We start from the raw sequence: 27,530 nt of genomic DNA, 5'->3' as shown, positions 1-27,530 counted from the left end.
GGGTGTCCCTGATCCTCTCCAGCCCCTCCTTGCCTCTTTCAGGCAACATTCTTCCTCCCGTGCCAGCGCACTGTGAACCACACCATGCCTGTCACTTGGTTGTCCGCAGCCATGCACGAGGTTTCTACCTGCCATACCACTCTCCTGAACGACACTGAGCCCACAGCCATACTCCATGGGGCAGGAGGCCAAGGGACATGACCTGGGCTGTGCCCTACCTGCCCCGTCCCCAGCGGGTGCTGCAGGAATGGGAGCACCTGTGGTGAGGGTAGCTGCCTCCAGACAGCCCTGAAATGAGCACACAGGGTTGGGAATACAGCCAGCCCCCAAACCTGGCACTGGGGGACTTGCTGGAAACTCCCTGCACAGCTTCTGATGGGAGGCTGTCCCCTTCCTCTCCCCAGCACTAAAAATCCATGTCACAGAATCCCAGAATGGTGTGGAAGGACCTGAAAAAAACCTCATTCCAGCCCCCTCCCACAGCCAGGAATACTTTCCACTAGAACAGGTTGCTCCAAGCCCCATCCAGCCTTGAACGCTTCCAGGAATGGGCCAGCCACAACTTCTCATCCCCTTCAGCAACCTCCCTGTTTTGCTCACACGATGTGGCCTTACTCCAGCCACTGGGGGAGAGGAGCAGGGCAGGGTCATCTCCTCCCTGCACTTCCCTTTCCCCTGCTGCCCATCACGGTGACATCAGGCTGTGTTGTGCCCATATTTATCTCCCACCCTGCGGCATCTGTCCTGCTCCGAGACACCCCGTGCAACACACAACTGGGCCAGGGGATGTGACAATCCCCGGGCCTTCCTAAAACATAAACCGTAGGTTATTTCTGTGCCTAAAAGGGAGAGGTCAGGAGCTATCAGAGACGCGGCAGCACAAATCTCGCAGGGACCCAGCAGGGCTCACGGTGCTGAGCACCTGCCCGGCTCTCCCAGGGCAGAACTATTCATTTTCATCCCGACCGGAGGCGCAGACATGGGAACGACGTTGGCTGAAGGAGGCCAGCGGAAGATGCGGCCTTGGGCGTGCGGCCGAGCTCTTACCAGGTCGGCAGCCGCCTTGACAGCCTCCTGCAGCCCATAGAGCTTCCCCGCCACCAGGAAAACCCCAGCGGTCCATACGGCACAAGCCTCGTGCAGCCAGTGCTCCTGCGTGTCGCCCGCCGGCTCCTGCGGCGGGGACTCGCCCTTGTGACATTCGTGCCGCCGGGGCTTTTCGGCCGCCTCCTCGCCCTCTGTCCTCTCGTCACAGCAGTAGCAGCTCTGCAGCCGACGGAACATGCCCCGCGGGCTGGAGCGCAGCGAGCTCTGCTTGGCTGCCTCGGCGGCCGCCTCAGGCCGCGCCGCCTTCCCGCAGCCGCCCTCAGGCCCACGGGCCGCCCGCTCGGGCACGGCCGAGTCCTCGCCCGGCCCGTCCGCCCGCGCCTTCTCCTTCAGCCGGGATTTCTTCTTGGGCAGGCAGTCCTCGGGGTAGTAGGGCCCGCAGAGGTCCCCCAGGTCCTTGTAGTTGGCGGGGTTGCGGCAGAGGCAGCAGACGAGGCACGCGGCGCTCAGCGCCTTCGACACCACCGGCCCCATGTGCATGGTGGAGGAGGCGGGCAGCGCCGCCCGCGGCCGCGGCGCCGGCCCGGCCGGTCCCCGCTGCAGCCGCGCCTCGTCGCCGGGCGAGTTGACGACGGTGCAGGCGGTGGTGAAGTCTCCGCGCCGCTCCACGCGGACGTAGGGTGCGAAGGGCGGGGCGCGGCTGTCCGCCCGCAGCCGCTTGCAGGAGATGTACTTGAGGCGGATCTCGGGCTCGGCGGGGTGCAGCAGCGGGGCCTGCTGGGGCTGCCGCCGCCGCTTCCCGCGGCTCTTGCAGCGCGCCGGCACCGCCTTGGCCTTGCCGTGGCCCAGGCGCTTCCGCTGCCGCTTGGAGTAGCCGTTGTAGTTGGAGTGGTTGGCCCGCGGCTTCGGGCCCCGCGCCGGCCCGGCGGCGGAGCGCCCCTCCGCAGGGCCGTCGCTGCTCCCCGCCTCCTTCTCCTCAGTCTTTGGTTTCTTCTCCCGAGGCGCCTCCTCCGCACCACCCGGGCCGGCTACGCGCTCCCGGGGCAGCGGTGGTGCCAGTGCAGGGCTCAGGGGTGCCTTGGCCATGCCCAGCGCTGCTGCTTTGCCCTTGCGGTTCCTCTTCTTGGGCAGGAGCCCCATGTTTTTGGCAACCATATTGGGGCTGGACTGGGTCCCTGGCGTTGACCCACAAGCCTCCCCCTGGCAGCCGTCATGGGGCAGCTTCTTCCCACCACCCGGCTTCCCCTTTGGTGCTCGGCCATTGGGGTTCCGGCAGAGCGGCTCAGCCACCGGCATCGTGGGCACCTTCTGTGCCGCCCCCAGCCTGGGCAGCCTCGCATCGCCCACTGCCACAGCCAGCCCACTGTGCTTCACCACCCGCTCCGCCCCAGCCGGGCTCAGGGAGGAGCCATAGGCAGCTACTGTGGCTGCCACTGCTGTGGCTGCTGGTTTGCAGGTGAACTTCTTCAGGTTGGGGGAGGTGATCTTCTGGACGATGGCTTCCAGCTTGAGGCCACGGCCCTTGCGGGGAGGCAGCACTTTGGTCTTGGTGGCCTCCTGGAAGGCCGCCCGGGAGGTGATCTTGATGCAGACATCAGGGGCCTCCTTCGGCAGCGGGGGCTTCAGGATGGCTTCGCCAGAGCTCTTGGTGGGCAGCTTGGCTTTCACCTTCTTGGCCACCGGCATCTTCTTGAAGAGGCTGGGGGGACCCTCTGGCTTCTCCTCCTTCACGCCACCGCTGTTGCTCCGCAGGACCAGGTTCCTCTTCTTGGTGGGGATGGGGGAGATGAAAGTGGACTTCCTCTTCAGTGAGTGCAGCGGCCGCTCTGACATCTTGCCCCCCACGCCCGGCCCTGCCTTGGGCAGCTTCATCCGGGCACCCACCTTGCCCTCCTTGTGGGGGCTGCCCGGCGCTGGCAGCTTGAAAGCAGATGGGAGGTGGTTGTTGGATATGAGCTTCTTGGGGGCCTTGCAGTTCTTCAGCCGGACGTCAGCTGCCCGCTTGCCCCTTTGCCGCTTGGTGTAGAAAACCTCCTGTGTCTTTGTGCGGGAGCGCAGGATCATCGACCGCTGGTCCCTCTCCCCGGCTTCCACCGCGTCCCCCTCCAGCGGTGTCGGCCCTGCCACCTCCTCCGCCACCACCAAGCCGGGCACCAGGAGGGTGGCATCGCTGGCGTTTTGGACCACCCTGGGGGCCGGCCGGCTGTTGCGCTTCCTGGTTTTGAAAGCCACCCGCTGCTTCACGCTGCAGCCGGGTTTCTTCCCCAGCTTCTCCTGGTGCGTGGGGGCCTTCAGTCCCTCCAGCGGGGCAGGGGCACGGGGCTCGGCCAGGGCGGTGAAGGAGCGGGTGCACATGCGTGCTGGCAGCCCCTCGGCTGGAAACCGCGGTGTTTGGCTCTGGGCGCTCTTGCTCGGTACCTCTGTCTGTCCGTCTGGCCCCAGGCAGGCGCCGGCCACACTGCTGGCTGCTGGCAGCTCATCGAAGGGACTCAGCACGGTGCTGCTGGGGCCATCCCCCTCTGGCAGCCGGCAGTGGACCCTCTTGTTGCGGAGGCTCTTGCCCCGTGACACAGGCTCCATCTTTCCCAGCACATTTTCTGGCGTGAGTTGCTGCTTCACCATGACCGATGAGGTGGATTCAGCATCGGCCGCCTCCAGGTGGGATGTCTCCCCTCCGCCATTCTCCTCCTCAGGCTGGATGTGGGGCAGGGAGGATTTGAACCAGCTTTTCACCTTGGTCTCCGTGCCCACAGCAGGGCCCAGGAGGATGACAGACTGGCCAGAGAGGCGTGGGGTGGGAGCTGAGCTCTCCTTCTCCACTGTGCTGACGGTCTCCTCGGCAGACACGGGCACCTCGCTGGAGGACAGCACAGCTGGCATCTCCGGGGGCTTTGGTGGTGAGGCATCGTATGTCACTGACTTCTGCTCCGAGCCAGCCAGCTCACAGAGTGAGGAGTACTCCTCTGCCTCCAGGTCTGACTCCTTCAGATCCGGCGAGGAGATGATGGGGATCTCACTAAAGTCCCCAGCTGAGCAGCAGTGCCGGGTGTCCTGCAGCCACCTTTCGCTGTCTGCCTTTGTTGCTTCATCATAGGTCAGTGTCTCCTCCTCCTCCTCCATCACCTGCTGGCCAAAGTCCTGGACCGGCTCACTCTTGGCTGGCTGCTCTCCATCGCACAGGTCCAAGCCGCAGGCGTTTTTTTTCTCCTTGCAGGAGCTCACCAATTTGCTGGGAAACAAGCCCTTGGGGAGGTCGGTGGCCTGGAGATCCTTCCACCGCAGGCAGGCCTCACCCAGGCTCTCCTCCGGCCACTCAAAATGCTCCATGGCATTCTCGGACGCCACCGAGTTGGCGGTGGTGTTTGAGTAGCAGCTGTAGCCAGTGGCTCCCGCGCTTGAGGTCGCTGCTGGGATGCTGGGCTTGGAGTTGAAGGCCAGTGGGGCAGCGTCCTTCAGCACATCCTTGCTTTCGGTGGCTGGAAACTCCACCTGGGGACCCTTGTACACCTCCTCACTAAAGTCCTTCCCTGTGCTGGCCCCTGAAGCTTTGTCCAGCTTGAGGGGCTCAGTGAGCGTGCTGGAGTCACCCTGGCTGGGCCAGGCACCTTTCACCATGGAGTCCAGGCTGGGCCGGTGGTTCTCCATCTGGAAGGGGGACTTGGTGGTCTCCTTGCCCAGCATGGGCAAGTTGGCCCAGGCTTTGTCTGCCTTCTCACTGATGGCATCCTGCAGGACGATGATCTCAGAAGCCAGCTCCTCCTGGGACAGGGCGCTGAGGAGCAGTCGAGGGCAGTCCCGTTCATTGCTCACATACTTGGTGAAGGTCTCCAGGGGCAGGGTGGCGTGGATGCTCTGGAAAGAGTCATCTGATTTGGTGGACATGTCGTCTGGGGAGGTCACAGAGCAGGTGGACACTGACTCAGGCTTTGCCTTGGAGTTGCTGTTGACTCGTGCAGGGCTGCGGTTCTGGTTGCAGTACAGGAAACTCCTCTCCAGCTGGTCCTCTGACCCACTGAGATAGTCAGTGTCCTGTGTCTCAGCGTGGACAGACTGGGGGGTGCTCAGTGGGTCGGACAGGGGGGTCCCCACCTGCTCTGCCGAGTAGGTGCTGCTCTCAGGACTGCAGTGCTGCCCCTTGAGCTGCTCAGGGGTCCTTGCTGGCGTCTTGATGCCCTTTTTCTGGGGCACAGCAGCTTTGGAGAGCAGCAGCTGCTGGACAGTGTTGGAGATGTTCTCCACCTGGGAGGTGAGTGCTGTCAGGCTCTGCAGGCTCAGGTCTGACAGCAGGTTTTCGGGCAGCTTCTCCTTCTGCAAGTTTTTGCAGTTCCCAGATTGAGTGTCGGGGCTCGTCCCGTCAGTGGGAGAAGGGTTCAGCAGCGGCATGAAATGGCTGTGGTCAGCAATGCCGGCCGGGAAGGCACCAGCACTCAGGGGCTGCTGGCTGTATTGGAAGTTCTCCAGGTTGGGCATCAGAGGGGAAGGAGTGGAGCTGTAGGACGGGGACCTGCCGACGGAGCGAGCCGGCGAGTGGCTGGCGCTGGGGCTGAAGGTCTGGTAGTACTGCTCCGGCGTCCGGACGGGCGGCGCATCGCCCTGGCAGTAGGTCTGGCCAGGCTGGTTGTAATGTTGGTACTTGGCCAGGTTTTGGTAGTGGAGGGTCTCTGAGGCGTGATGCCGCCCCTGCATGGGCTGTGGGGGCTGCGGGGGCTGCGGTGGCTGTGGGGGCTGTGGCGGTGGCGGCTGCGGGGGCTGCGGCGGCGGCTGTGGGGGCTGCTCGTAGCCAATGCGGTTGGGCTGGTAGCCGTGCAGGTTGGGCACACGGGGGCCGGGGGCCAGGCTGGCAGCGCTACCCAGGGGCCGCTCCAGCGGCGGCTGCCCCGAGGGCGCCGTGCAGCTCTTGTAGGAGTGTGCCGGCTGGCTGCCCCCCGGCACCGAGGAGTAGGTGGAGGAGGCAGGGAAGGACTGGGAGTGCTGCCCGAAGTGAGGGCTCTGTGAGAAGGGCATGGGTGAGGAGACATCGTTGGGCAGTTTCTGCCGCTGCAGCTTGGGGTAGGGGAGCGCGGGCGGCTGCTGCTGCTGCTGTTGCTGCTGCTGCTGCTGCGGCTGCTGCTGGAAGTGAGTCCGGAAGGGCAGCGAGGTGGCCGCCGGCTCATGGTACGGCCGCCCACCCGCCAACGCCACTGTCTTCTTCATCAGGTTGTCCTCATACTTGGCCACGCCGCCGGGCAGTGCCTGTGGCTGGCCACCCCACGCCTGCAGGCTCTCGTCCCCGGAATACCGGGCCGGATAAGGGCTGTTCTCCTGCACAGTGTAATTGGAAAAGGCTGGCCTGCCCTGCAGCTGCTGCCCCGCTAATTGCTTGTTTCCCCGGTGGTATTTCTCCACGGCGCTGTTCTCATAGCCCGCGTAGGGCAGCTGCTGCTGACTGTAGTACTCCTTCGCCACCAGCCTCTGCCGCTCGCAGTTCGGCCCTGCCTGACTTTGATGCCTGTAATTCTCCAGGCGTGATGTATCTTGTGAAGTCGGCTGGTAGCTCTGCTGGTTGCCATGGAAACCACACCTTTCTCGAAAGGACTGCATGGCGCGGGCTCGTTATCTGCGAAGAGAGAGAGGCGAGAATTCAAATGAAGCGTCGCCACCGCGGTGGCCCAGGGTCCGAGAGGGCCAGTGTCACCTGCACCATGGGGACATTACTGCCTCGCCTAGCCTCACCTCAGCTGCTGGGCACTGCCCCACTGGGCATCATCTCACAGCTGCCCTGGAGCACAGCACGCGATGCTGCATCACCTCTCACTGCCCTGCATTGTCTGGTATCACCCCGTGGTGCATTGAATTGCCTGCGTGGCCTTGCACTGCTCTCCAACGCCTCACCTCGTGTTTCACCTCCCTGCATCTTGTTGCCTTGCATCACCCCGAACTGCATCACCCAGATTTGCCCTGCATTTCATCACCCTGATTCGCATCACCCTGCATCACATTGCTTTGCCTCATCCTGCATCACATCACTTTCCATTTTGACTCCCTGCATTGTGTTGCCTTGCATTGCATCCCCCTGAACTGCATTGCCCTGCACCACCTCCTCCTACCTCACCTCACATCACCCTGCACCACAGCACCTTACATTTCATCTCCCTGCATCATGCTGCCCTGCATTGCATTGGCTTGCATTGCCCTGCATCTCATTGCCCCGTGTGGCATCCCATTGCCCTGCATCCCATCCGTGTGCACTGCGCCGCCCCGGCTGGCAGCAGCTGGCTCTGTGTCACCTCGCATCACTCTGCATGGTGCTGTGTCTCCCTGCATCACGCTGCCTGGGTGCTGCACCCCCACCTTGCAGCGTCCTGCATCCTCCTCTATCCCCTCTCCCTGCATGGCAGCACGGTGCCCATGGGCAGGAGCATGCTGGGGGCTGGTTGCCTCCTCCCCATCTTCAGTGGGCTCAGCCACCCTCCTGTCCCTGCTGCTGAAGCTGCTCATCCCTCCCTGCCTGGTCACCTGGTGCAGTGACCCCCCACAACATGTTGGGGTCCCTCTGCTTTGTGTTTCACACATCCACCACCCCTCACATGCACAAATCACTCCCGCCCTTCTCACACACCTCCCCAGGGATGCTGAGATCCTGCGAGCGCCTCTGCACACCCCTCTTATCGCCATTCTTTTTAATTATTGGGCTAATTACTGGAAGCAGCAGCGCAGAGGGCCAGAACCGCAGGCTCTGCTGCAAAAAAAGTCATTTCAACTTGCTGGCTCTGCCCGTCTCTGCCGGCTGCTGCCTCCCGCAGCCCCCCCGGCCCCAGCGATCCCCCTGCCCCGGCGCGATGCCATCTGGAAGCTGTCTGCTCCCGCCAGCAGCCGTCATTACTGAGCTCCTTGCCACCATCGTCACTAAAGCTCCCCATTTCCTCAGCCCGCTGGCTCTGGGAGCAGGGACACACCTGGGTCACTGGTTTGAGCTCTTAAGGCAGTCAAGTGGCTTGTGGGGGCTAATGAAGAGCGTGGTGGCACGGGGCGCATCCTGCCTGTCCTCAGTACCCGTGGGCTGAAGGTACTGGGGTGCACACAAGCCTGGATGAGACAGAGATTTGTCAGCCTGGGTTAGGGTCTGTGGCTGTCCAGGGACATCCCCAGTGCTGCTCCCTTGGCAGTGACACAGTGGTGACAACAGTGCTGTCCCCTCAGCTCCCATCAAGGCAATGAGTGTAATGAGAGGAGGGCACAGGGTGCTGGCAGTATCTGTCTGAGCCCAGCTCCTGGCACACTTCCCTGTGGTGCCAGGCAGCCTTGAGCTGGGATATGGATTCATGTGTGTCCCCACATGTCCCTCCATCACCCTCATGCCACTGCCACAACATGTCAAACACCACACGGTCCAGTGCCACAGCCACATAAACCACACTGCTGGTTTGACAGGTCCCAGATCGGCCCTTTTCCTTGCAGCACCCACCAGTAACACCTCAGCACCTTTTTGGGGTCTACATGCACATGGGGCTTTATTTAATTCTATTTCCACAAACACCAGGTGCTCAGGCATGCACCAATCACACAGTGCCCTCGGGCACCACCGCAGCCAGGCTCAGTGCCACCCACACCAGCCCAGCACCTCATCCCTCCCTGTTCCCCATCCCTTTCTGGGATGTTTTCCATGTCACTGCCACATATTGCAGGTGCATCTTGCAGGTTTTGTGGGAAACTGCATGCAGCTAAAGCCTAAATTCCAGGGAAATGATGGGTCCAAAAATCTGGAAAGCTGGCGCAAAAGCCCCTACCACAGCATGGTATCCTGTGCCAGTGCTGCTGGAACAAAGGCAGGAAAATCAAAGCCAGGCTGTGGGGCAGCCCTGGGCTGTGGTGGGAGAATTAATGGGAGCAACGAGCCCTTCATGCTGTGTGGGAGTGGGTTTGAAAAATTAAATCGGCTTGAGAAGACCCTGTGCTGAAGCTTTAGGGGGAGCTTTTCTCCCCTTTCTCCTTTATTATTAATTATCGTGATTAATTAATTATTATTATTAATTAATTGTTAATTTTCCAAACAGCTGGGACAATGTCGGGATGAGCAAAAGCGCACGGTGCGAGGGGAAGGATCAGTCACCGGCACTCAGAGGTGGGGATGCACAGAGGGAACAACAGCGCTCCAGCTGAAATCCCACATGCCCAAAGCCACAGTCCCATGTCCCTGTGGGCCACCCGGGCACCAGGCTGTCCCTGGGAGGGGACACTCGTCACCAGCAGCACCCGGAGCCGCTGGCAGTGCCAGAGGCCAGCTCTGCTGTCGGGGAAGGGCCGTGCCAGATGTTGTGCCTGATGCAGGCTGCTTCCAGCAAAAGCTTTAACGGCATCAAATCAAGCTGTCGACAGCAGGGAGGTTACAGCCTTCCCCCGGAGAGGGAGGTGGCTGCGGCTGGCCCCAGGGGCCCTGCCCACTCGCTGTCCCTGCCACGTCCCTGCTGGATGCGCTCTCCTGCCCCTGAAGAAGTTTCCAGCCACTGCCTCTGAGATGGGAATCGATACGGGGCTGTTGGTGCATGGCTGAGGATGGACACCTGCCCTTGGCAAAGCCGTGCTGTGCCCAGGGCTCATGGATGGTGAAGGGAGAGGGCAGGGATGTGGGGCCACCACAGTGACCAGCACTGGCACGACCCTGTCCCTGGAACACAAGGAGCAGCACTCACCGCTGGCTACAGCCAGAGCATCCCATCCCCTTGGTCCCAAGGGAGCAGGGACAGCCCAGCACAGCCCCTGTGTCACTCATGGGGGACACACAAGGACCTGTACACCTCCCTGATGCGCCAGGGATGCCCGGGGCCATGATGGTGCCGGGGGCTGATGCATGGCATGGGCCGATGCCAGGAGCCGAGGTGGGGCAAAGTGGCACTGCCAGCCCAGCATAGCCCGCCTGCTGCTCGGGAGGATTTGTGCTGCATGGCTGGATTTCGTGTTATCTTCCTTCCTTCCTTCCTTCCTTCCTTCCTTCCTTCCTTCCTTCCTTCCTTCCTTCCTTCCTTCCTTCCTTCCTTCCTTCCTTCCTTCCTTCCTTCCTTCCTTCCTTCCTTCCTTCCTTCCTTCCTTCCTTCCTTCCTTCCTTCCTTCCTTCCTTCCTTCCTTCCTTCCTTCCTTCCTTCCTTCCTTCCTTCCTTCCTTCCTTCCTTCCTTCCTTCCTTCCTTCCTTCCTTCCTTCCTTCCTTCCTTCCTTCCTTCCTTCCTTCCTTCCTTCCTTCCTTCCTTCCTTCCTTCCTTCCTTCCTTCCTTCCTTCCTTCCTTCCTTCCTTCCTTCCTTCCTTCCTTCCTTCCTTCCTTCCTTCCTTCCTTCCTTCCTTCCTTCCTTCCTTCCTTCCTTTTCCTTCCTTCCTCCATCCCTCCCTCCCTCCCTCTCTCCATCCATCCATCCATCCATCCATCCATCCATCCATCCATCCATCCATCCATCCATCCATCCATCCATCCATCCATCCATCCATCCATCCATCCATCCATCCCTCCATCCCTCCCTTCCTTCCCTGCCTTCTCCCCTTCCTCCCCTTCCTCCTGCCTGGCAGGGACATGCCATGGCTGGATCTGGAGCCCTCTGAAGGCAGCCCAGGACTATCCATGGCAGGGACCCTGGGTAAGCCCCAAGACCCCCAACCCCCAGCCCCGTGGGGCGTGAGGAGCCCCCTGTTTCCCTGGCCTTGCTTCCCAGCTGCTGCTCATCCCGCGGGGCCGATCCAGCCCTGCTGCTCCTCCGCTGCTCCCTCTCCTTCGCTGCTGTACCATCAACAAGGACTCGGCGACTAAAAATAGCAGCGTGCTCTCACAGGGGGATGCTCCGCCATCAGAGCACTGCTGGCACCGTCCCCACCCCAAACCCCCTCCACAAACCCCCTCCCAACCCTCGTCCCACTCCCAGGGGTGCAGCCCCAGATGGTGAGGTGGTACCGGAGCTGGGAACGAAGCGATTGGACCCCCCTGGATCCCCCGGCAGCTCTCAGGGAGGGGAATAAGCGCCTATCGAGTAGCGTCAGCCCCGGATTTGTTTAATTGTGAGCTGGTGGAGTTTAAAGAAACCCTTTCTGGCTGGCTGCCACACCGCAAAGTGCTCCGGAGAATTTGATTATTAAGGGAGGAGAGAAAAGGGGAGGCTGCGGGGGAGGGGGGGAGCCGGGGTGTGTGGGACAGACCAGGAAAGGGCATCCTGCCTCAGGAGCTGGGAATGAGAGGAACTGGGGGCATGGAATACAGGCAGACCCCCCTCAGCAGTGCAGAGGGACCCCAGGGGCTCACCCGGGGTGGGGGCAAACCCTCCACGCAGTTGTGGAGCTGCTGCTGTTTGTCCCTGCACCCCACAGACACCCCAGGGCATCCCCCGTTCAATGCCCCCTAATGTGAACCCCTTTAATGCATCCTCTCCCCAGTGCAGCCCCCCAATGCACCCTTTTACTGCACTGTCCCCCAATAAACCCCTTTAATGCACCCCAATAATGGTCCCCCTCCCCAGTGAACCCCTTTAATGCACCCTGTCACCACTGCACCCCTTCAAACACTCTCACTAGTGCACCCTTGCCCCAATGTACCCCAATAATGTGCTCTCCCCGCAGTGCACCCCTTTAATACCCCTCCCCAATGCCTCCCACCAGCAGCATCCCCCAGCAGGGCAGTGCTCCATCCCAGCGCAGCGGCCGGGGGGTTAGGGTACCCCAGGGCAGCCGCAGCCCCTCCAGCCCCCCCAGCCCCACGTCCCGCCCCATTTCGGCGCTCAGCCGAGCGCAGCAGCTGCTCCCTGCACACTTCACTTGCCCGCAGATGATGATAAATGGAGCTGGGGCTGCGCCGCCCATTGCGTGGGGGTGGGCGGATGTGGGTAAAGGGGAGGAGGAGGAGGAGGAGGAAGGATGGGGTCCCCATCTCCCGCAGCCCCCCCAAGATCACGCTGCTCCTCCCATCCAGCTGCTGGGGAATTCCCTGGGCAGGTCCCCCGCTATCCAAACCGCCCTCCCGGGGGTTGGAACCTGCCCAGGGAATTCCCATCGCAATGGGGTGCTGATCCATCCCCACATCAGCGTCCCATTTAGGGGCCACAGTCCTTCATTGCTGCCCCCCCTTCCAGCTCTGCTCCTCCCCAGTGAGGAATTTTCCTTGGGAAAAAAAATCCACCGCCTGCGAACCGCACTCATGACTCAACGTTTCTGCTGGCCCCGGTTCCTCTGTCGCTTGCCAGGGGAAGCCCGTGGCCGCCCCAACCTCATCCCCTCACATGGAAATCCGGCCCAGCCGCCAGCTCCAGCCTCTCTCCCCTTGGTTTTTCCTCCTTTCTTTTGGAAGGGTGGGTTTGGTCCTTGATGTCAGGGATAAGAGGTTTGCAGAGGGTTGGGCTGGGGAGGATTGATGGGAGGTTCTGGGAGTCAGAGCAAGTTGTTGTTTTTTGGGTTGTTTTTTTTTTTTTTTCTCTTGGTGGTGGAAAATGTCAGTTGGTAAGGAAGGATTTGAAAAGGAAGGGAGGAAAAAAATGGGGGAAGAAGAGGAAGAAAAAAGGGAAAAAGAAGAAAGAAGGGTAGGAAAGGAAAGGAAAATAAAAAAATGAAAAAATAAAAAGAAAGAAAAACACGGATAAAGAGAAAGGAGAAAAGGAGAAGGAAAAAGAAAAAAGGAGTAAAAAGAGAAAAAGAAAAAAAAAAAAAAAAAAAAAAAAAAAAGAAGAAAAGAAGGGGGGGAAAAAGACTGAGGGCTCACAGCAAAACAGATGCTCAGCCTGAGCCTTCCTGGGCAAATTCCCTCTCTGGAGGTGAACCATGTTCCAGTCCAGAGCAAAATTCATGGCCGGATGTACCATGGAGTGAGGCTCCACATGATCCCACTTCCAGCCAGCGGCTGGACATCGACCTTGGGGCTCTGAGGGGAAGGAAAACCAACCCTGCAGGAGGCTGGAAACAGCTGTGAGGTTAGGAGAGCTCCAGCAATCCAAATCCAAATCCAAATCCTGCTGCAGACCTGCCTGGAGCTGTCAGTACAACGGTGCCAGGGCACCAACGGGCACAACCGTGGCCATGGGGTTGTTGTCACCACCGTGGTGACCTTCAGCCAACCCTCCAGCCTCGCCCCAAGTGAGCAGCATGGGGCCAGCACAGGGCCAGCGTGACAGCCTGGCCAGTTCTCCACACGCTCACAGTTTTGTTCTTTACTCATTTTCTGCTTGACAGCTTGGGATCCTTCTTCCTTCCTCCCTCCCTCCTCTCCTGCTCTCGGCCTGACTCACTTCAATCCCAATAATAATTAACCATTCCAATCATTACTGCGACTGCTAATATTAACCCTCCCTTCTTCTCCCACATCCTGTTTGTCCCCTGCCTCAGTTTCCCCTTGAGGCAAGACAGAAGCTCCATCCCTGCCAGGAAAGGCGGGGAGCAGATGCCATGCCCTTGGCACCCTCCTCGGCGATTCTGATGCCCCAAGGGGCTCATGCTGCTTACAGCAAAAATAAAAGCAAATAAAAGCTCTCCCAAGTATGGAAGAAGGAAAGGACTCGACTCTCATCTCACTCTTGGATCTGGTCTGCATCTCGTGAGCTGGTTGCTCATGGATGTGGCTGGCTGCACTCCCTGGGGAATGTGACAGGGATGCCTCGTGGTCCCCTGGCACCTACTGCTGACCCTTCAGCAAACCCACCCCAAGCCTGGTGGCAGGACCTGGCACCCACCCACAGCATGGAGCTGGAAAATCCACTGGATTGGAACTAGGACCACACTCCAGCTGTGCCTCAGTTCCCCCACTGCAGAGCGGTCCAGGTTTGTGCTGGGGTCCAGTGTTGATGCTGGGAAGTGCCAGTCCAGGAGCAGGGGAATGCAGCAGGCTCGTGTCCCAGCCCCAGGGTCCTGGACCTCCTCCCCAGCGGGTCTCCCCATCCCCAACAGAACTGGAGACCCCAAAGGATGACAGGTGGCCGTGACCCCCGGGACATTCCCAGCTCTTCTGAATGTGCCATTGGGTCCAGCCCCTCTGGCTCATCCCTGGTCACAGCCTGTTTTTTCTATCAGGAAAACTCAGCAAATTCACACTGCCACATCCAAAACCAGGAGGCCTCAGCTGCTGTGGGATGGCTGCTGACAGCCAAGGACAGACCTTGGCACCATCCCATGCCTTCTCCCCATCCCAAACTCTCTCTCCCTGGCCAGAAGAAGATGGGGTTTTGTCCCAGCATCCCCACCACGTCAGGCACATGGCACATTTATGGCTGTGTTTTATACAAGTGCTATTCAATTATCACTGGTGATCCCAGAGAGATCCCTGTCTCACTGGGATTCGTGGTTATGGGGGGCATTACCCTGCCCCCCTTTTACCTTCCTTTGGGAGCTCCTGCCTTCACTTTTGGGGCAGCCAACCTCATGACCCAGCAACCACCAGCTCCCACTGCCATCACAGCAAAATCTGTGAGGTGCCTTTGGATATGGGGACCCTGCAGATGCCCCATATCCCTGTAGATGCCATGTTTCAGCATCTGCCCACAGACAGGTCTGTGCACCAGAGCCAACCCCGGCTGTGCCTCTGCCCTGAGCCATCCCCTGCTGGCAGCAGACAGCTCAGTAATGAAGCGTAATGCTCCGACACTCCCCTGAGTGACAGTGGCCAGCACTGGCTGTGTCCCCACCACGGCCTCCTCTGCCTGCCAAGGAGGGGATGAGCATCCCCCTGCCACGAGCGGGGCTGAGGAGTGGTCACCTGCTAGGGGATGATGAGTGGAATCCCCTGGGGGAAAGGAAAAATAAGGATAAAATGGTGTTGAAAGAAAAAATCAAGTAAAAAAAAAACACCATAAAAGAAAAGAAGGTTGAAAATAATAAATTGAGGTTTGGTGCTGTGTGGTAAATTATTTCAGTATTATATATTCCCCAGCTTCAAATCCTGAAGACAAACACCGGGGCAGGTGAAGTGGGAAGCAGATTTCCAAAGGCCTTCTCCCGGCTCCAGGTTATTGACTCTGTCAATCACAGCGGGCGCCGTCCCCACCTTTGGCACCCTGCAAAATCGGCTCCTTTTGTTCCTGCTGAAAAACTGGGGGCGGGGGAAAAGGAGGGGAGAGGAATTTGGGGCAGGGAACTTCCAAAAGAGATGATTAAGGAGTTAATCTGCCTGAAATAGATAAGGAGCTTAGAGCTGCTGGTATTTGACTGTCCAAGTTTGGATTCAGCGTGTCTTAAACACTGGCTGGAATGTACTTAGATATGACCAAAGTACATGTCCCCCTGAGGAATTACCAGGTTGCCAATTAGATTTGCTTCCCAGATTCACTCAAACCTTCACAAGCTTCTTCAGAGCAGGAAAATTGCTGCCTGTCCCTGGGGAGACACAGAGCAGCCGCTGCTGCCTGGCCCTGCAGCCAGCACGGCACGGCTTGGCATGGCACCACACGAGATCCCAGTGGGCAGCCACAGGATTTGCAGGAAGGTGGCACAGCCAGGATGATGGCAAGGAAGAGATGGATGCTGTGCCAGGGTATGGGGACATCAGGCATGGCCTGGTGGGTGCTGCTGGGGGAATTTGGGTGGTTTTGGGTGCTTGGGGTGCCGGTGTGAGCCTTGCCATGGTCATGGTGCTGGTGCATTGGGGGGGTTTCACCAGAGCAGGCTCAGCATTCCATGGGGTTGCAGAGCCACGGCTTTCCCTACCTCCAACCAGGCTCACAGTGCTGCCACGCAGCCAAATCCAACCTAAAACACCCCAGCTCGACCTCCAGGCAGGGCACACAACACAGAACAGAGCCGTGATGGCATGTGGGGAAGGCGAGCAAACACCAAAACGTGAACAAGCTCCTGTGGTGAACACCTGGCTCCTGGTCCCTCTGGGCACCTGGCACACCACAAACTCAGCACAACCCAATGCCCAGAGCAGTGAGAACCCCTCCCCGTGCCAGGCTGAGGGTCACCACTCAGGGTCCACAACAACATCCAGCACCAGGACAAAGTGGAGGTAGAAAAGCAAATACCAACCCCTGCGAAAACCCTTCACTATCCATTTATTTTAACCACTCCATTCCCATCCCAGCCTTGTTATTAATAATGCTTCATAACATGATGGTGAAAGTAATGAAGTTTGGGGGGGCTGCATGACCAAAACAGAGGGAGGACCATGATGGAGGATCCCACCATCAGCTCCCACATGCAGGCACCAACTTCCTTTCCCATGCTGGGCTGTATTTACTAAATCTGAGCTCAGTTTCTGTGCTGGCATCCCAAACCCATTGAAAAGTGTTGGGAGTGGCAGCCAGTCTCATCAGGCTGGTGTTGGCACTGTTGGAGTGGCAGCGGCACCATGATGGAAAGTTGCTGGAACATCAGCTTTGGCTGCTGAGTCCTGGCAACAGTTGCTATGTGAAACATTCAGAGGTGGAATTTACTGTCACAGTTAATAATAGATGAAGGTTTTAGAATTTTTGATGCTTTACATTTTAAGCTGTTTGATTTATAATGTTTCAGGTGAGGGTGGGGGGAGGCAGGAGATGAACAGCAGCACGAGGTAAACAAAGCAAGTGGGGAGGTGGGCAAAAGGCTCCATCCATCCATCCATCCATCCATCCATCCATCCATCCATCCATCCATCCATCCATCCATCCATTCCAGAGATGCACTGAGATGGCCAACAATGGGATGGGTCTCCCCACCAACCACCAAAACCTCTGAGCATCCTGGTGGAAAACCACGGCACGACTGGGACGGAGCCCCACAATTCCACATCACACTTCATTTTAGTTTTTGGGTTTTTTTTGCCTGCATCTCTTCTCCCTGTTTTCATTCCGGCAGGTTGCTGGGTTATTTACTTGCTGGTGCTCCTCTCTCCTCTCCTCTCTTGCAGGTGTATTTCAAGTAGCTCCGTAAATAGCAGCGCGTGGCGTGCCTGCGGCGGGGCGCGCGGGTCCTGCTGATTAGGAACACGCTGCCAAAAAAAAGGGTCTCAATTCCCTGCCAAGCTGTCACCCTGTTTCCAGAAAGAGGTGCCAATGTCCTGTAGGGATGCTCTCCCTGGATCCCAAGGGGCTGGAGTGTGTGCTGTGTCCAGCACCTGGAATGGAGCTGGTGCTGTGTGAAGAACCTCGGTGTCTCATGGTGTCCTTTGGTGTCCTCCATGTCCCATTATGGGCACCAAAGCCCTGTGATGGCTTCAGCTCTGGCACGTTCTTCCCGCTTCTTCCAAATGCTGGAGCATTCCAACATTTCCAGCGTGTGCGTGGAGTATCCCAGCGCCTCAGATGTGTGGTCAAGAGGATTTAATCCCAGCTCAGTAGGGCTTCAGGTCATGACACGAGGAGCAGAGCAGGACTCCACACTTCCTCCACCAGTGCTGGGCATGCAGTGACATCTTGGCAAAACTAGGGAGAGAGGGGGTTCCCCTCTACTCCCCCAAACACAGTACAGAGAGGAGGTACTTTACAAAGCTGTTGGGAGGATGTGGTGACTGGAGCCTCCAACACCTGAAGACATTCCAGTCCTAACCAGCTCCATGGCTCCTGCCAAAGTGCTGAGTGCACAGAGGGGCTGCCAGACCCCAGGAGGTGGCTGGGGTGCATCCCACACCACCAGTATCCTCCAGCCCCTCTGGAGCCCCTCTTTCCCCCAGGACTGAAGATTCCCAGGGGTCCTGGGCTGAGCTGCCCCATGATGTCTCAATCAGGGCTGTGCATCTCACCATTTACATACACACATCCCAGCTGGAGCCGAGTATAATTTCCTTATAAAGTAGCTCTGACACACGGGGCAGCTTGCCTTAATGACGAGGGTTATTCCACAAAGATCTGTCACTAATGGGTCTGGGGCAGGCAGCCCCCATGCATGCAGACTCCTGCTGCCAAACCCAGACCACACCACACCTGGATCTCCCCACGGACACAGCATCCCCACCAGAATTACACCCACGTCCAAGCCAGCGCTGGCAACCTCTGGCTTGGTGGGATCTCATCCTGATCCCAGTATGATCCTGTACCTCTGCCTCTCTGCCTTGCATCAAAACACACTTGGAGGTCCAAAAAGGCAACCGTGAGGCACGTCTTGGCATGGGAACCACTCAACTCTTCCCAAAAACCAGCGCCAGGGAGGGAGATCAAAGTCAGCACAGCACTGGATTCCCCCAGTATGCACGAGGCACCTGAAACACCAAACCATCCCTGTCCCTGTCCACACAGACACCCACTCCACCAAGGCACCAGCTCTGCCAGTGACCAGCCCATTACCACAATTACCTAATTAAAAAACGCATTAAAACCTGCGACTCCCCCAAGAGCAAGACCCTCCCTGCAGAGCCCTGACAAATTCAAAGCACAGTCCATCCCCACCGCTCCCCCAGGGACCCCCGTTAGCGGCGGGTGCCTCGTTAGCCGCCGTTGTGCCTTGGCTGCAGCTCGTTCGTGGTGTCGAGCAGCTCTGCCCCAGACACCTTCTCCTGCGACCGGAGGCGCGCTACGTCCCAGGGCACTGTCACAATATATTAAGACGCGGCGCTAAAAATAAGCAACAGCAAAAATAAGCAGGAAAATCGCGGTCCCTGCCTGCCCCTGCCAGCCTCGCACCGGCGGAGCTCCCGCTGCCACACGCGAGCTGGGGAAGCACGTCAGGAACGAGAGGCTTTTGCTGGGTTTTATTAAAATGATGTGTTTTTCCCCTCCCTCCGCCCCCATCTCCAGCCTCTCTGTGGAGCGAGCCCCGCGGTGACACACAGGACTTGGTGACAAATCATCCCTGGGGTGGGCGGTTTCTCTGCATGCTGGTGGTTCCGGGCATGGCCACAGCTGGCGTGAGGCCCTGCTTGTCCCTGCAGGGCTGGAGCAGATCTTTGCCCACCCCACACAGCTCAGGATGGGGCTCTGCCCCTCGATGGGGACACCCCAGGAGCCACGAGCGCTGCTCCATGTGCCCAGCCATGCGTGCCACCAAAGGATGGATTGGTTTTGGCCGGCCCCGTGCTAGACACAACAGCCAGGTTGGCTCCCTGTGGCTATCCCCATTCCCAGAGCTCCCCAAAATCTGCAGACACCCCATTCCCCCCGCTCGCTGCTGGCCAGGCACACGAATACCGGTGTGGCACAACCCACGGCATGCGAGCTGGGAGAATCCTCTAAATCCTCTACCCGGGAATGCATCTGGGAGCACCTGGGAAAGGGCAAGAGGCTCCTCCTGCTGCCTGCTCCCCTGGGTACCATCCTCCATGCGGGATTCCTCGGGGCTGTGGGAGGCACGGGCAGGGACACGGGCCCTGCTTGTCCCCAGGAGATGAAAGAGCAGCTCCGGGCACGGGGACGGCTCCGTGCCCGCAGCCCACGGCGTGCGGCCGCCGCGCTGCCTCGGCTGCGGCTGGAACGAATGCGTGCACATACCTCTGCCCCGGCACGGGTGTTTGCTCTTCTCTTCCACGGCTGTGATTGATTAAAGGATCAGGGACATCTGAGAATGGAGGCAGCGGCGGCAGCAGCAGAAGCAGCTCCCTTTGGACTTGGAGAGCTTCCTTGCCTGCTGCTTGCTGCTGCCGTTGCCTGTCAGGCAGCTTTTAATCAAGGTTTGCTTATATCTGCAAAGGCCTTTCCCAGAGGGATGAAGGGAGGAAAAGAGGGGGGGAGAGTATATTAACATGCCAGCCACCCTCCCTCTCCCTCTCCTTTGTTTATGGAGAGGGTCAGTGCTTGGAAACGGCTGGCGGGGACCGGCAAAGGCGCTTTGGGGGTGCTGGATTGTGGCGCAGCTCTTGGCATGCCCAGGTCTCATGGCACAGCCAGGGGTAGGGAGGGCATCATACTCAGCTGGGTGTGCTCAATAACAGCACCAGTCTGTGCAGGGAGCAGGACCCGGGGGCCAGGGCTGATGGCTTCCTTGGGATGGCCCTGGATCCCTGGCATGTCCCCCCAGGCACGGCAGGGAGGGGACCAACCTCTATAGCCCCAAACTGGGGTTTCGGCTCTGAGAGACCAACACCAGCCACATGCTGAGACCAGCACTGTCCATACACCAAGACCACTCAGGCACAGGGAACCCAGGCCCCTCCATCCCACCCCTGGCCTCAGAACCTCCATCCTCATCCTACAGCTCATCCTACTGCAGTCGGGATGGCCACATCACAACCCCCATCTCCCTTCTGCAGGGTGGGCTCTGGCAGTGAAACCGGGGCTCAGAGAGACCAACACCAGCCCCACACCTGCCCCAGGGCTGGGTTTGCCCCGTGGGAATAGGATTGCAGCACTCCCCCTGGCATCACCCACCACAGCCACCACCAGAGCCCTGCACACCCGTACAAGCCACGTGGGAGAACAGGTGACCCCCAGCCCCGTGTCCCCTCATCAAGCACTGTCTCTGCCTCCACTGCCATTCCTGCACATCACTTTGGCTCTCCACCTTATCTTATTGCTCAGCTAATGACCTGCTAAAAGTATTATGTGAAAAACCATGCTCTTAGCCAGCCATTAGACTGGTTAGGACCAGCGGGTCATGCTTTATTGCTTTAATAACGGAGTTTATGAAAGGTCGTCTCATAACTGATAACATGCATAATTTTTGTAACTTAATTAATGCTGCTAATATACTGGAGTCTCCATCAGCTGCTGGTGCAACTGATGCCCAGTTTGCATCCCGAGCAGGGCTGGGAAGAGTATCCCAGGCCAGGCTCTGCCTGCTGTCCTTGCCAAGCAGCACCCACAGTGGGAACGCAGTTCAGATCCACACCCAAACCCCACTGTGCCACCTCTCCACCCTGGAGCATCCCATTCAGAAATGCTCCAGCACAGACAGGGAGTGCTGTGAGTGGGCAGAGGGAAATGGGAGCAGATCCAGTTCCCAACCCCACAAGCCTGAAGGGAAGGGATTTCTTTGCTTCCACTCTGCCCAGCCCTGTGGAGAAGACAAGGGCAGATGTGGGACCTGCAGTCAGGGAAAGTTTTACTTGTGGAAGAACCATAAAACCTCTGAGGGATGGGAGCTGCTCCAGCAATCCCATACATCTCTGCCTGAAGTTACAGCTGAGCAAAGGAGTTTTGCCTTGGCTGGGGATTTGTGGCTATGCCCCAGGAGGGTTCCCCTGGGAACCCCCAGACTGACTCTGCTCCTCTGGTGATGCTAAGGGCAGCCAGGCTGGCATGGGGCAGGATCCTGCTGGAACTGCTGCCTTTCTTCCCAGCACTGGCTTTTAAGGACAACCTCACTGACAACAATTTTGACAGTATTTTTTGAGAATTTCTTTTAAGAACACCCTTTCGTGAGGCTGGTGAGGCACTGGCACAGGTTGTCCAGAGAAGCTGTGAATGCCCCATTCCTGCAAATGTCCAAGACCAGACTGGACAGGGCTTGGAGCAACCTGCTCTGGTGGAAGATGTCCCTGCCCATGGCAGGGGGTGGAAGTGGATGGTCTTTAAGTCCCTTGCAACCCAAACCATTCTACGATTCTGTGACACTTTTCTCATTAAAAGGGAAAAAATACAAAAGCAAACAATTTCTCCCCACTACCCAAGCGCACACCTGGGGGGCTGAGCTGGGAATCAGACACATTTTCCAGGCAGCAAAATCAAGCCCTTCCCTTGCAAAAAAAAAGGAAAAAAAAAAAAAAGGAAAAAGAAAAAAAAATCATGTAAATAGGAGCCCAGGTGCATGCGGTGTGCGAGTCCCTGATATGCTGCCACCAGCAAATCTGGTGAGCTGTGAATCCGTGGCACCGCACATCCAACGCTGCAAATCCGAGCTGCTCCAGTCGCCTGCTTAGTTTTGCAAATTCTTTCCTGCTGGCTGAGAAAAGCCAATATGTCTGCTGCTCCCGCTCCAGCGCAATAATTGTTCAGCACTGGTTATCATCCTGCCAGAAAGGCACGAGCTACCGCTGGGGCACTCTGCTTGCTGTAAATGCAGCGAGATGATTTCCTAGCAAATGCAAGTTTTCCAAGGAAGTGGGTGGAATCTGCTTGTCTCTGATTAGACAGCTTGGGTTTTTGTTTTCCTGGTGCTTTAGAGAGAGAGAGAGAGAGAGAGAAAGAGAGAGAGAGAGAGAGAGATTGGAAAAAAATAAAAAAGGCATAAAATATGTGGCTTTGCATCCCCTCTGCCCTGAATCGCAGGCTCACATGCATCCAGGCGATGGTCCCCTTGGGACTCGCAGCTTTGCCCACACTCTGAGCAATGATCCCGTGGAATGAGGCTATGATCTTTCATCAATCATTGCTGAGCGCTTCTCCCTCCCGGGCTGTGCCCGCTGCCAGCGTGCAGCCCCACAGCTCTGCTTCCCCTTCGTGCCTCCAAAAATCAGGGGGTGCAGCCTTGGTCCCACAAGTGCCTGGGGGGTCAGGACTCTGCCTGGGCACAAGGGGCACAGGGCAGCCCCTCCTTCACCTTCCCAACTCAGCACAATCAAGGGATGCTCAGGGGGGATGCAGGATGACGGAGGGGCTTGCAGGACAAGAGGGTAAATCCCGAATTCTGGTGCAGCAACCAGAATAGCCAGGATGCTGCAAGGGAGGTGGGATCAGGACAAGCCCTGAGGCTGTAGAGAGACAGGTCTGCCTCCCCGCCCTTGCCAGGGGAGGAAAAATGACTTGAAATTAAGATTTCCTGATGTTTGGGGGCTTGGAGACCTTGACACCCCCTGCGTCCATCTGGCTCTTCCCCTCTTGTGGCAGCTCACTCCTGCGTTCCTGTCTATCCGTGAATACCAATTATGGTTTAGGAGAATGTATATCTGAGATGTGCAAATACAAAAGGCAGGAAATAAAAGTCATCTCTTACTGAAGAGGAGAGGTAACCATGACTACCTGGGACCTCATTTAAAACTGTGCCGGCCGCAGGCTAAAAGGCAACGCTTCCTATTGTTACACACGTTTACGGAAAGCTTTGAAAACCCGTTTTCCCCCACAAAACCAGCTGGGAAGTAAGAATGAAAATGAGAATTGGAGGCGGGGTGGGGGGGGAGGAGGATATAGAAGATATTTATTGGTGTTTGTGGGCTGGTTTTGCATCCCACCTGCACGAAAGCAGCCGGCGAGCTGAAACTTCAAATGAGCAACTCGGAAGGAGACGGAGCGCCAGCGCCGCGGCGTCGCAGCTCCGGTGCCACGTGGCGGCTCCAGCGCTTGGAGGGGAATGCACCCCTGGAGGAAAGCGGGGTGCAGGTGAGCCTGTGAGGGCTCTCCATGCTGCAAACACCACCAGGATGTGCTCAAGGTTTGCAGGGAGCAGTTGGTGGGTCTCGGTGTTGGCACCCAGACACGCTGTCAGAGCCCGTGGTTGGTTGGATTTTGGGATGTGGTAGCTGCTGTTGGCATGCCAGATCCTGCAGCCTGCAGGAGGGATACCTGGGGTGGTGGGGGATAACTGGGAATTGCTGGCTGCCCAGCTGAGCCTTTACACCAGTCAGATCTGCAGGGCCAGGAGATGTCAGCTTGTTGTCCTCAGCAAAGACACCCCATTTCTCCAACACATATGTAACCACAACCTGTCCCAGCCACATCAAAGACCAGGAAAGCTGTCTGCCAGCCACCAGCCTCGTCACGACCTCACATCGCTCTTGAGCTTGTGGTTACAAGGCCAATGACCAGACAATTAAACTGATTTTTGGTTCAAAGGCCATCCCACCTGGCACACTCAGACAGGAGGAACCACCTCAAAACCAGATGCTGCTTTCTCAGGGATCTGTGTTGGGCACCATGAGGCATCACTGTGGATGCAGACAAACGTGGTGCTCACCTCCACCCCCATCATTCCTGGGCACCTGCCACAAGCTCCCAGCAGCAAAGCCGTGGTCCTGAGGCCCCTGTGCCAGCACCCCAGACCCACACCTGGGACCACACAACGGGGCTGCAGGCAGGAGCCCAAGCCAGGAATTATGGTCTGTACAAAAGACAATGACAGTGAATCTTGTTACTGGCTTTTCAGCAAACGTAATTCCTTTTTATTAGAAAATTAAAGGGTATGAAAAGCTTTCCAAGGCTGAAGAGCTGAAATGTGCTTTCATAAAATATGCGGCGTCTGATAAAACGGATTTGCTTGTCTGCCTGCCCCGGCCCCCTCCCCCTCCTGGCTATTATTCCTACTGGCAAGGTGATGCCTTTTGCCAAAACACTGACCCCAGTGTGGCCAGTGGAGATTCCTGGGATCAGTGCTGCTCCTCAGCATCACAGTCATCCCAACATGAGGCACAGTCTGCACCTGCTTGAGGTTGGGTTTGGGTTGTTTTTTTCAGCTAAATAAAACTCTGAGGGGCAGTTTTTCCCCTCCAGTGTTGCAGGTGAAGGCTGACAACAACCTAAACCATCACCCCAAACGCAGCTGAGGATGCATCAGTAGCCAGCAGGAGAAGGTGAAGCCAGGCAATGGCAGACAGAAAGCAGTGGATTCCCCCAGACATCACACCAACAGCAAGTAGTAAAAATCTTCCTGGGAAGTTCCCTCCTGAGGAGAAAGTCCTGTGCCCCAGCACTGAGCTGCACACGAGAGGTGCCAAGGGCCAAGTTGCAGCGAGCAGCTGAGGTAACAGAGGAATCTCGATTTCCTCCCTTTAATCGTTCTCTCTCTCTGTCTCTTTCATCTTTCTGATGGCTCAACTCAACCTTCAATGTTTGTGAAGTTAAAGATTCTTGCTATCTCCCACTTGGGGCTGTGGGGCCGGCACAGGCCAGGGACCACAGCACCACAGAGCAACGCTGGCAGCTGCTGCTGTGTCTTCTATCTTTGGTGGGCAGGATGCCCCTTGCCAGCCCTCCACAAGGACCACAACCATGGCACTCACCTCAACCCACCAGGTTTTTTATTTCCATTCCATTACCAGGTCAGTTTTGCCTCTGCAAGTCCCTGAGGATGCGTGGCAATGGGAGGCATCCATCCCCACGCAGAGATCCCCACAGGGACCTCACTGTGTGCACAGGGCTGGCACCCTCTGATGGTTTGTCACCCTTGGCATGTCAGAAACAGGGGAAATGAAACCACATCCCCTGAGTGCCATCAGGGAGCTGACACCTTGGCTGGGAGAGGACCTGGCAGCCCTGGCCACTGTCCCTAAATGACTCCAGCCCTGGCAATGTGACACAAGCAGGAGGCAAGGAAACAGCAGCACCCACTGCACGTGCGGGACAAGCCACTGGAGATGGAGTCATTGGGCTGGTGGGACAAGGACAGGCAGATCCAGCTGTGTTTCTGCCACCATGCTGCCATGGGGAGACACAACTGCAGCAGCAACACCGTGTCCCCACATGCCCCCTCAGTTCTCTCGTAAGCAAACGTGCCATGACCCAGCTACAGCATCTCCTTCCCACCACGGGCTCCCGGTGCCACTGGCAGGGCTGTGTGAGCGCTGCCCGGCCGGCTATTACCACAGGAAAAGCTGTAACACTACAGCAAACCTCCCTGCTCAGCCCTGCTACAAATCAGGGTCAGGCGGCAGAGCTGTTAGACAGAGCCTGCCGGTACGTGCTCCTGCTCCTAATGTCCTCCTGCCACACACTTAATGGGGACACACAGGAGAGCGACGTGACCAGGCACAGGCCGGGCCCCCCTGCCCACCTGGGGGCTCCTGCCCTCAGAGCCAGCCCCCCACCACTGGCAGAGCTGAGGGTTAGCACCAGGGATGTTTTCTTCCCCAGGGCTGCTCTGGCTTTACCTTTAACATCTGCAAATGTGGTTAAAAGTTTGCTGAGCCTATTTTTAGAGCCTCTCACCACATGCGATTTCTCCATCGTGAGACAGGAAATGCTGATGAGGCTGTTCGCCTCGGAGCTGCTTTCTCCTCCCTGGATGGCCTCTGAGCTCCTCTGGCCTGCGCGGTGCTGCCACGGCCACTGGTGCCCCTGGTCCCCACCTCCCACGGTGGCAGCTATGGCAAACCCAAGAGCTGAGGGTGACAAACTGCTGGCCCTGCACCTGCCAGGATGATGGTCACACCAAGGTCTCAGACAGTGGGGGGACAAATGTGTCCCAATACCACTCAGGAACTTGAAGGCAAAACTGATCCAGGCAATGGAAATAAAAAAACCTGGAGGGATGAAACCAGGCCCCAGCATTATGGACCTTGTCCACCATCTTGCCTCGTGCCTCAGTTTCCCCAAAGGAACAAAATCTTGCTTGGCTGCCCACCCTGGAGCAGCACTAAGAGCGTTGACCAGGGGATGCATCAGCACCGGGCACGGGGACTGCCAGCAAGCAGCCCCTGGCATGGGTGTCCACTGCTCCCCCTCACACCCACTGCCCCAGCATGAGCAGCTGAGTGCGTCCCCCACCATCCCACTCCACACAAAATGCTTTGGAGCCAAAGCAGACCCGGCTGCCCCGTCGGGCTCCGGCCCTTCCCGGTGCCCGGGTCGGTGTCGCGGGCTCGGCAGCACGCAAGCGCGGCTGCGGCCGGGCGGCGCGGGTACCTGCTGTTTGAATGTCAACACCTCATTTATACATCTTGATTGGCTCTCATCAGCCATGCTGCGCTACACCTGATTGCTCCGAGCCGACGCAGGGTGCCAGGCTGCAGCGCCTAATTCCAGTTAATTGGCCCTTCATCCGAAGCAAAACAGAAATACAGGAATAAAGAAACAATAAAGCATCCTCCCCCGCTAAAAGAAAAAAAAAATTAAAATCTTGGCGTTCTGGGGGTTGGTTTTATTTCACAACCACGAGCAGGCCATGCTGTGGGCTATGGGAATTCCTTCCCTGGAGCGCTGGACTCTGCGTGAGCTGGGAGATGCTTTGCCACCCCACAGGCTCAGCTCACTCGTGCTCCCCCTCATCCCACAACGAGCCCTGCGTTCGTGTCACGCTCGCCTGTGCTCCTGCTCCCGCCCGCTCTCGCGAACCACTGAGGCTGAAATTTCAATTAAGAACGAGAAATAATTACCCGCCGCTCCACATTTCCTCTAAAATGGTAGCCAATGCCGGCAAGCCGAGTCACCGCCTCCCGCCACGTCCTGGCGCTCACCGGCCGCCTGGCATTCGGATGACATTTCCAGGATAATGCCGGCCCAGCTGCCGCACGCTGGTGGCTGCTCCCACAGCCGTGCTGGGAGGCCAATGCTTGGAAGAGATGTTCTCTTCCTCGGTGGGAGTGGGGCTGCTGCGAGCCCCTGCTGCCCTGGCTCAGCCTTTGATCCCTCTGCCCGCTTCCAGCCGTGCCCTGGGCTGGGATGCTGGTCCCCTGCTCTCCACCTGGCAGGAGTGATCCGTGATAATGACCTGGCTCATCTCCTTCCAAGCCACACGTCGTGGGGAACCACCGTGCTGCTGTCCCCAGCAGCCGCTGTGCACAGGGGTGGGGCACGTGGGGATGTTCCACTCACTCCAAGGAAGAGGCTGAAGTGTTGGAGTGCATCCAGAAAAAGGCAACGGAGCTTGGGAAGGATCTGGAGCACAAGGAGCAGCTGGGGGAGCTGGGGGGGGTTCAGTCTAGAGAAAAGGAGGCTCGGGGAAAACTTCTCACTCTCCTCAAGTCCCTGACAGGAAGGTGCAGCCAGGCGGGGGTCGGGCTCTGCTCCAGGTAACAAGCGATAGAACAAGGAGAAATGGCTCCAGCTGAGCCAGGGTCCA

At 58.1% G+C, this 27,530-nt stretch overlaps 1 protein-coding gene across 1 annotated transcript in view; it reads right to left on the bottom strand.

The window, feature by feature from the left end:
* RAI1 (retinoic acid induced 1) overlaps positions 1–27,530 on the bottom strand; it is a 74,283-nt gene that overhangs the window by 2,538 nt on the left and 44,215 nt on the right. The window contains exon 3 of the mRNA XM_030285101.4: positions 1,048–6,643. Coding sequence (XP_030140961.4) covers positions 1,048–6,627 — 5,580 coding nt within the window. The 5' untranslated portion in view covers positions 6,628–6,643. The remainder of the gene's footprint in view (positions 1–1,047; positions 6,644–27,530) is intronic.

This window comes from Taeniopygia guttata, chromosome 14, assembly GCF_048771995.1.
Source record: "Taeniopygia guttata chromosome 14, bTaeGut7.mat, whole genome shotgun sequence".
In the NCBI taxonomy this organism is placed as follows: Eukaryota; Metazoa; Chordata; class Aves; order Passeriformes; family Estrildidae; genus Taeniopygia; species Taeniopygia guttata.
Note: the sequence above shows the minus strand (reverse complement) of the source record. Positions and strands in the feature narration are given on the sequence as shown.